Raw genomic sequence first — 9,849 nt, forward strand, 5'->3', positions numbered from 1 at the left:
AACAACTTTTTCTTTTGGATGTACAGCAAGACACGAAGAGGTATTCGAACGCTTTTTAAAACACAATAACTATTTGAGAAGTTCTTCTTTATCTAACCTCAATCTAATCCCAATCTAACCGCAACGTGAAAATAATTAAAATACGGATCCAATCATGGCCTATTTCTCTTCATTCTTTTTAAGTGCTGAAAGACCACGAATAGTTGGTTAAGGTTCGGTTTAGAGTTGCGGTTAGGTTAGCATTAGGACCAATGTATTCAGGAAAAGTCACTACGCAAAGAGTGGGGACAAGCGACGCATGCGCGGGAATCCCACACAGCGTGAGTCGTGCGCGTTCAGAGTTATAATTCACCCGATAGACGACCCACGCTGCTGTGCGAAACGCATGCGTCGCAACCCCACTTCTTGTGTAGTGACTTTTCCTGAATATACTGGTTAGAACAGACCTGTAGACTGTCTTTTATCAACCGATGATAAAATTACACATCCTACTACCTATCTAAAAATGATCAAAATCGGTTGGAGTCCAAATTTCCGAATAATTGCAATTTCGTTCTGTCCTTGATATCAAAAACTTTAACTTTAATTAGAGAATTTATATTGTTCGATTTTATACCTTCCATTATGAGAGTTCATAATCGTAAGTACAACGAACTTCTGAAGACAAATACGGAAATTAGAATAACATTATTTGTATAAACTTATTTGTAGATTGAACTTTAAACTGTAAAAATTGTTATTACATTATGTACTACTTTCTATTCCATTATTATTTGCATTTCCATTTCTGTGCATTTGTCAAATTAATTTTGAATTTCACGAAAACATTTTATACGCGTTTATGACAGCTCATTTGCAGAATTTTCTCTGAATTACGAGAAATTTATTGATGAAAATAAGGGTTGTTTACGTGATAATTTTTAATATTTGTTTGCTGTCCCTTCACACATTGAAACTTTTACGTTTTTTCAGATGAAGAATATAACGGAATGTGTGTTTGAACTCTCGTAATTAAGGAGGTTTTAGTGAACGCGTTTATCTAAAAATATGTTTGATAAATTGACTGTTTTAATATCTCAAGGTCGCCTCGATCAATTGGCATCCAACTTGCTGTATATATTCAGCAAACCTGTCGCTTCAATCGACACTGCAAGGAAATCAGTATTTTACATACATTTTCTAATACAAGAAAGTTTAATGTAAGGTGAAATATTAGTACAGTAGAATTTGTTATTCTCTAAAACAACCCATTTGCTAAAGGATTAACTGTAAAAATCGATAAAACTGAAATCTGACACTGTAACTAAATAACTGTTCTATTATCCGAACATGGATGTCACGCCGTTCAGCCCGGATGATCGAGGTATTCAATTTTTGAAATGTTGTCCAAGCTGAATTTTGTTTTTTCCCTCGTCTACAAATGCTCAGATATGATTGGAACATCAATTAAAGTCTACATGAAAATATAACAATAAATCTTTCGATGTATCACTATTTGAATAGGACAACGATAGAATTTGATGTCGTGGTAAAGCAATTTCAAAATTGATCTAATATATTGCGGTTTCGACTAAAACACCTCCATAGGCAGTCGAATATCTGCAGACCGGGCAAATTCGAAACGTCAGCGACACGTAGTCTGTTACGAAATCTGGCCGAAAGTGCGAAATTAATGAACGCAATAAATTCAGAAGTGGGCGGTAAATTCAGCGGTGTCTGTGAATGTCAGAAACAGGTTCTCTGCCAGAGATGCAGCCGAAGGTAGAACAGTCCCAGTACCCAGAAACATTTCGAGCAAGTAAAAGACACATCGCAGCGGCGGCACGACTTGGTTGGCTTTCATCTTTAAGGGCCTCACGATTTTCGCGATCACCCCGGTATCTAGTTAGCAGGTCAGACCACTAGGTTCCTACCTGCTCCCTCTCAATCTTTTTGTCTCTCTATATGTCTTACTTCCCCTCTCTTCGCATCTCTTCTGTCATCGTTCTTTCATCATGTCGTGCGACATCGTAATGCTGTCACTGCACCAATGCTGTAGAAACTATGAGAATGTACTCGATAATTACCAGGAAAAATGAGTCGGAACAATGGCATCGAAATGGCGCGAGGAGCATGCACGCGCTTGCGAGAGGGGAGCCCTATTAGAGGGAGATCCTCTGGATATTAGGGGCGAACGAAGGTACAGTTTCAGTAGCATCCAAGGTGGTCGCGGCGCTAGCTACAGTCGCCGTTACCATTTCATGTGCCATGCGTTCATCGGATGTACTTTTCATTCAACTTTTAACTGTTTCACGTAGATCAGGCTTCAGCAACTGGCGTGGCTCGCGGTTCATAGTCGGCTCGTTCCTTACATCCGTATTCTGTTAGGGAGAGTTGAAATTTGAGTTGAGATTTCAATGAAATTTTCAGCATGCATACAGGGTGTCTGAAAAGTTACTCAAATTCGGGAAATGAGGGGATCCTGAGATCATTTGAAGTAACTTTTTCCTTAGTGAAAATACAATCCGTGGCGTCGTTTACGAGATATTAACAAAACAACACTGACCAATGAGAGGCGAGATCACTTAGCGCAAAACGATCGAGCCAATAAGCGGAACTGGACTTCGTCTGCTCGTTGCTGGCGTTGCCTTGTATCAGCCGAACTCGTCTCTCATTAGTCAGTGTTTTTCGTTAATAACTCGTAAACAAAGCTGTTTGCATTTACGCTAAGGAAAAAGTTACTTTAAATGACCTCAGGAACCCCGCATTTCCCGATTTTGAATCACTCTGAGGACTCAATCTTGGTAATCTAGATTATCAAGATCTACGAAATGCATTGTTTAAATTGTCAGACGAAAAAGTTAGAAAACTAATTTCTTTATTATTTTCGTAATTGTAACCGTTTGCAATTATTGCAAACATTGGATTTTAGGCATTGTCTAGTTAACTCCCGGTTCTTCTAACATTTCAAAAAATTTAAAGCCGTTTGATCCAATTTTGAAAAAGTTGCTCCATGTAAAAAGATGTACAATTACTTTTTACTTTTAATCGAGTTTACATGGTCAGTTCGTCTTTTACATTGTGGCACTGTGTTGCAACGTGAGTAACTTCTCTAAAATTAGACCAAATTGATCTATTTTGAGATGTTAGAAGATCCAGTTTACTAGACAACGTGTAAGACAATTTTTGCAAAAGTTGCAAATGGTTGGATTGACAAAAAGAAATAAGAATACCTTTCTATTAACTTTTTCACCTGAGCCTAGAACGAAAATTTAAACACTGCATTTAGTAGGTCTGGGTGACTTATATGCATACTGAAAATTTCATTTAAATCGATTGATCAATTATTACAATCAGATTGTAACTGATGAATTACGATCAATTAAAGGTAGTGAATTAGCAACATTTCTTATTGGTAGTCGAAAGGTGTTTAGTAATTTTCAATTGTGAATTTTCAATCAAATTTCATTAGCAAAGTTTACTATACTATAATATGAGAAGATGAGGATAATGGAAATTTAACTTAGTGATTCAGCACCAGTTGCCCAAGTCTGACGTAGTTTATCATGCTGGTAAAGTGTCACGTTGGTGTCTCGATGTTAGTATGTTGTTTCATCTGGTGAAACATTTCTACGAGATAGTTTTAGATTCTAGTTTCATAGATTTTTGTCGTTAAATGATTGTAATTATGTATTCGTTTGTTATACAAGTTGACCATGCAAGAAGTCAATAAGAAACAGTCCTGCTTCTTTCATGACACAGTCGAACCTGCGTATCTACGGGGTGTCCTCAGGTTAAATAGCCGAACTTTAGATATGAATTTAAGACTCTAAAATAAACAAATGTCTTCTGTATAAGTACGTTCGTAAATGCTTTCTTTGGGAGATATTTACTACTATAGTTGTAGGACTTACTAACGTATGCCATCGAAATAATTCAGGTTTATCACGTAAATTACTAAAGAAAATTGTCGTATTTATTGTAAAAATAATTATGAAAATAATTGCAATTATTACATATGATGCTCAAAATAATTACCTTCAGCCTTCTGTTAATAACATTGAAACATTAAAATTGAGAATAGTGCAAGCATGTAACGAAATAACAGGTGTACAGTGTCAATCGGCCCATGCTTGCACTATTCTCAATGTTAATGTTTCAATGTTATTAATAGTTATTCAGAACGAATGAAAGTAGCTTCGTTCGCAGTGCAAATAGAAACACAGTAGTAAGCAACACAGAAGCATTTACGAGTGTGCTTCCAGAGGAAAAATTTGTTTGCTTTAGGGTCCTAAAATGTTTAAAGTTTCACGATTTATCCTGGAAACACCCTGTAGAATGTCTGTAATTCGAAAATCTCATAAGGCTACAATTTTAAACATTCCTATTCTTTCGACCTTAAACGCGTCTGTAAATCGATGTACATACAGGGTGAGTCAGTAAAAACTACTACTTAAAATAATTTGTTATCCATTAGCTTTGTAAAGAAATGCTTTATGTAAAATTGAATGTGTAACCTATGACACGACGATCAGTTTAGCGTTTATATTATCTTGGATAGAAATATTGAAAAATTCTCTTCATTTTATTGGGCTTGATATGTTGATAAAGTCAATAAATAACGAGTTATTTCGCTCGTCTCGCCCTGTATATACTTTAATTCGAATTCTTTTCCGCATATTCTAGTGCGTTATTCAATCTGTGTACATTTTCGCTAAGGAAAAAGTTACTTCAATTAATCATAGGAAACATCCCTTTCCGAATGTAACGCGAATTCTAGGACATCCTATATATACATAGCTATCTTTAGCGTCAAGTAGTTATATGTTAGATAAGTGTGGTGTTTTTATAGTCGTTTTAGGATGAAACACAGCGAGTCGCAGGATCCAGATCGTCGAAAAATCGAAAAATGTTCTATGTATTTCGTTTCGCTTCTCTATAGCCACGTTACTGTGCAGTAATGAAACCTTCGTTACGTTTCAATGGTCATATATAATTCGAGAAGTCAGTATTTTTTCTCCTAAATCTATATGTTTGTCTTGATTAGTGGATAATATTTTAAATACCCGACAACGTCATTTAACATAATGTCTCTGTGTCTAGAATAGACGATATTATTGTTACCATAGTTTTCCATCGAGACGAGTCGGTGAACGGAAACTGAACCCCTGCGCGACGTTCACGTGCTAGCGACGAGAACTATTGGATGTTGAGTGCCGAGCTCAGAGTTAACTTTTGATGGTACTTTATCGAGGGTCTTTGCTTGCAAAGTCTGACGGGAAAATAACTATAGATTCTAGGGTCTAGAATTCTAGAACTACGAGGGGGTGAGGGCTCGTCAAACCCACAAATTCAACAATGATAAACTAAACAGATTCTTTCGTGCATAAAATTAAAACAAAATTATTTATTACTGTTAAAAATTAAAATATGGCATTTAAAAATTCTTTTTATTTCATGTTTGAAACTCTCCAAGCATAAGAAGTTGGTTTAATTTAGAATTCGTTAAGCATATTGCCTCGATGAAACTCTATAAATCGAGCCTACAATTTCGATAAATCATAAATTAATTTATTCTATAACCAATTTATTCTATGAACCATAGGTTCATACATAAAATAAACAGCATTTCTATATACTAAATTTATCACCACAGTTAGAATAATTAGAATTTCTTCGATTGTAACCATTTCTTAAAGAAAAAGAATATTTACATTCATCGTGTGCCTAAAACTTGAGTATTTAAGTATTGATAACAAGAGTACAGAATTTAATTCCGAAGAACAGTATAAAATTCACACTTCACCATTTAGCTGTCTTTGACTGGTTAAGAAAAATATATACTTTGATATTCTTTATTAACCCATATATTTTATAAAAGCGTCGTATTCACAAACAAAATACGACGAAAGTCATACATATACAGCATAATTACAGTAACTTGCACACTCTTCGAAAAGAATGGTGATAGCTGACTGGTTAACAGATTATTACTAGAAATCCTTGTCACAAGGCAGACTCGTCAAAGTATGGCAAGGCGTTACCAATAATTAATGTTTCATTTGCACCTGTTTTAAATGGTCCACTCTGTTAAAGAGTCGACACATTGCGAGCCGATCCTGCCTCAAGCACGTGAATTTGTTTACATTGACCGACTCGGCTCGCTGGACCACGTTGGAAGGACTGTAAAACGGATATTGCGCGATGGGAATTAACGGGATGATTTATTTTAGGGAGAATACCGCAGATGGGTCGTCGTCCAACGCCTCCTCCGCCTCGTCAACAAGGTCTTTAAGGCCACACTTCGAACCGGGTGCGCCGCACGTTCAAGCCTTGCACGGAGATTGTCGACACGGCTTCAAGAGGTTTAGGTTGTAATCGACAGCCGATAATTTTCCTCGTCAGAAATTCCCCAGATCCATGGAAATCGATTACTCAATTTCTTGCGTACGAAATTAATGCTATTAATCAGTTCGTTTCGACGGTTTCATTAACGGATACGGAACAAAAAAAAAGGAGAAAAAAGAAATCCGGACAGTTTAAACACGATCTTCTGAAGTATTCCAATCTTTTAGCCAGCGTGGAGACTTAGAATACTGTTTCTTAAGTCTATTAATCAGCGACTGTCTGCGTCAACGTCTTATCGCAGAGAAGGTATAGGATACATTTTATAAAACTTTTATGGCAGTTTTTATCGCATTTCTTATAATATTGGTCTTGCTAGTTTAAGGCAGGTTCTCCCTTTACGGATCCGCGGTATTGAAATTTCTCTAATTTCTCTAATTTCTCTTATGTCGAAACATTTACAGTACACTATACTCTTTGATGTACTTTTAATTGACCCTTTGTGTACCGGCTAAAATTAGAAAGTGTAGCAGAAGATATTATATCTACTTTTCATATTATTTTTACGGCTTTTTATGAACGTCGTTCAGAGATTGTATTGTTTATAACTGACATTATATTCACATTATAAATTATTTCAAAATCATGGTAGATAAAGGTTTTCATAAATGCTACAAATTAAACGACGGTTAAAGTTGCACACCGCATCATTATTGAAACATTTGTTTATTTAATATCGTAAACAAAAAATGGATCGAACGTTAAATCTATCCTATACCCTGCCTCTTGTTCCGCATTTTTATTTGTCATCGTTGTTCCCACCATCATTCGTTTGAATCAATTCTCGTCCCAAATTGTTTGTACTAAAAAAGATAACTTCGACGTGTGCAGTCAACATAGTACTTCAGAAGTATCGGAAGAATGATGGAGGTTTCAATTAAAACGCATGTACTGCTCAAAAAAACGTTGCGAAACATATAGAAATAATTTGAACGTTCAAACGTTAAGAAATGTTTGAAGCTTTTGCATCTCCCTTTAGCATGACGTTTTTTTCGCTGACTAAGTATGTGTCAACAATTGTTCCTTTTTCTGGTTTATCGAAGGAAGAAATCCAATGCATCTATCGAATCACGGATCGACGACATTTTGATAAAACCTTTACACAATTTACTTAATCACACGAGTTTCATTTACCGCTGCTTTGTAGAAAATAGAAAGCTCTCGATGAATTTGATATATTTCTTTTGGCAGCCTGCATTTCAATTATCACAATATTTCTTGATTTCAATGCGTTTCGAGCAACACGTTTAATCGTACATTTCTATAAAGTACTGAGCGACGTACAAATTTTTACGGATATTATTAACACATGAACTCTTGACAATGGTATGTTATAGCAACAACGATCAGTCGTTTCAATTACCAAATTTGTCCATTGCATTGATCAGAAGTTATCGATAACAAATTAGTCACTTTCTACGTGTAGTTTCTAACGAAGTTCCTTATATATTTCTTTAGCTCCATAGGTGTTAAACGAACGTTAGAGTACGATGACAATGTGCGTTGCTCTAGTGATGCTTCAAGTAATCGAAACTTACATATAGTTATAGTTTATTTTCCTTCGAGATTAAATAGCATCGCTAAGTTAGTTTAGACGTGTAAGATATCTGTAACATTGATATTAACGTAACCAAGTTCCGTTGGAAACGTCTTTGTAAACGTATATTTATTTATTTGACAATAATATAGTTACGTATTCGACAATAACTCATGACAATATAATGTCCATGTTATTGACAATAACATTATTAAATCTGTCACGGTATTTCAATAAATACGACCCTAAGCTATTTCGTAATGTTATGCGAACATTTGCGTTGCGCCACAAAATAAGTTTTAAGAAGAACGTAACGTTTGATTTGTGTTCGATCGAATTTTTCTGCTTTCTGCAAATACACGAATTACGATACGGATACACACGTGTATTTGAAGACGATAACCGATGTAAACGATGAAATAGGATTGTTTGGAAGTTTCTGATGTTCCCGTACCTCCAGTTAAAAAAAACAATCTCCGCCTATATATATAACGAAAATACAACTAAAAGTCTATCTCTAACGAAAGACAAACACTTTCCTCGAATTATTGTAACTCTTTTTGGATAAATATTCTAAGGAATTTTCATTCGAATTACTATTACGACAATATTACGATGTGCTTCTATGCAGTAGATATTTACAATATAGTTGGATGGTGAAAATTACGGAAGCCGTGACGTAATCTTCGATATATTCTAGTAGTCGGTGTAAATCTTAGTGCTCAGGGCTTGCAAGCTCAATAGTAATAACGCAAATTCAGCTTTTATTTGTTCGTAATATATATTTCAGTACTCAATAAGTAGACGAGATAAAGTATTGTGTAATATGTGTATATTAACGTGATTTTCAATCAGGAAGATTTCGACATGGTTGTTTCCAAATGAATAATATCATCGATTTATTACGATGCGAACTATGCACATTGTTGTTTGATCATCCTCGATTTTATGATAATGTATTTATGTGTTTATCTAGATTATAACGACTAAATGAAGTGACAATAAAGCGAATAATAATAATGAAACAAGAGTCTCTGTAACCGTGTTCCTATCCTATCCACTGTTTTTGAAATGTTCTTGTAACGAAAAAAAGTTGTGAAATAAATTATGTTTGTCTACGGAACAGTAGTGGTCTGCAGATCACTGTGTACAGTGGTAATCCACACACTCGATTACTTTATAGAACATTTTGCAGAAAGAAATTCAATATTTTGTGAAAAATGCCTTTCAAAAATTAAAATCTCTTAGTATTTCGCATTCGAATAGAAACTCCGTTAAAAAATCATCAAATGTGAAATTCTAAGATGATTATAAAATCTTGATCTTTATGTAAAATAAAAATTGGCAGTCTCAGCTACGAGACGTAGGAGCCAAGTGCAATCTTGTCTCCGTCTCGAATAATTCTAATAAGTTGTAATTGACATATCAATATTTTCAGTTTCTTCTCATTTTTTCACTATTCTATGTTTTGCCTATACATTTCTCCTATAAATGCATAAAATCCGTAGTCTAGTGATATAGTATATCAGGTGCTTGCAAAAGTTTTAGTCTTTTTCGTAATAATTAGAACTTTTTATCTTTTTGTGCAATTGTTTATGAAGTAAACGAAAGAACTGATTTTTTTTAGAACATTTGAAATAAATTTGTCTTAGCATGTAATCGTTTCTCGATTAATGTACATATAATCACAGTCGAGATATAGAAGTCGAATTTGTTCTATTTTGTTACAATCAGTCTGTAATCTCGCAATTTACCAATTATAAATTATCTTGCAAATTTGTAATAACTTCAAATAGATGTACAGATGGTGAATGGACAAAAGAAGTTTTAATTAAAAAATTGAGAATCGAGGAAAAACCTCTGGTTTTGTCGAACAATGTCGGTATTTCAGAATGCGGAGCACGAAACACAATATGGTGCATAGTGTA

The 9,849-nt window shown here is 34.8% G+C and overlaps 1 protein-coding gene across 3 annotated transcripts in view; it reads left to right on the top strand.

The window, feature by feature from the left end:
• The window catches only part of Nplp1 (Neuropeptide-like precursor 1), a 41,136-nt gene extending 32,187 nt beyond the window's left edge, over positions 1-8,949 (top strand). The window contains exons 6-7 of one of the 3 annotated variants that reach the window (XM_076525473.1): positions 1,730-1,892; positions 6,213-8,949. In XM_076525473.1, the coding sequence (XP_076381588.1) occupies positions 1,730-1,892; positions 6,213-6,357 (308 nt within the window). In that variant the 3' untranslated portion in view covers positions 6,358-8,949. The remainder of the gene's footprint in view (positions 1-1,729; positions 1,893-6,212) is intronic. The other 2 variants (XM_033475022.2, XM_033475021.2) reach the window with 2 other exon arrangements.
• Positions 8,950-9,849: the final 900 nt, after the last annotated feature.

This window comes from Megalopta genalis, chromosome 12 (genome assembly GCF_051020955.1).
Source record: "Megalopta genalis isolate 19385.01 chromosome 12, iyMegGena1_principal, whole genome shotgun sequence".
Taxonomy (NCBI): domain Eukaryota; kingdom Metazoa; phylum Arthropoda; class Insecta; order Hymenoptera; family Halictidae; genus Megalopta; species Megalopta genalis.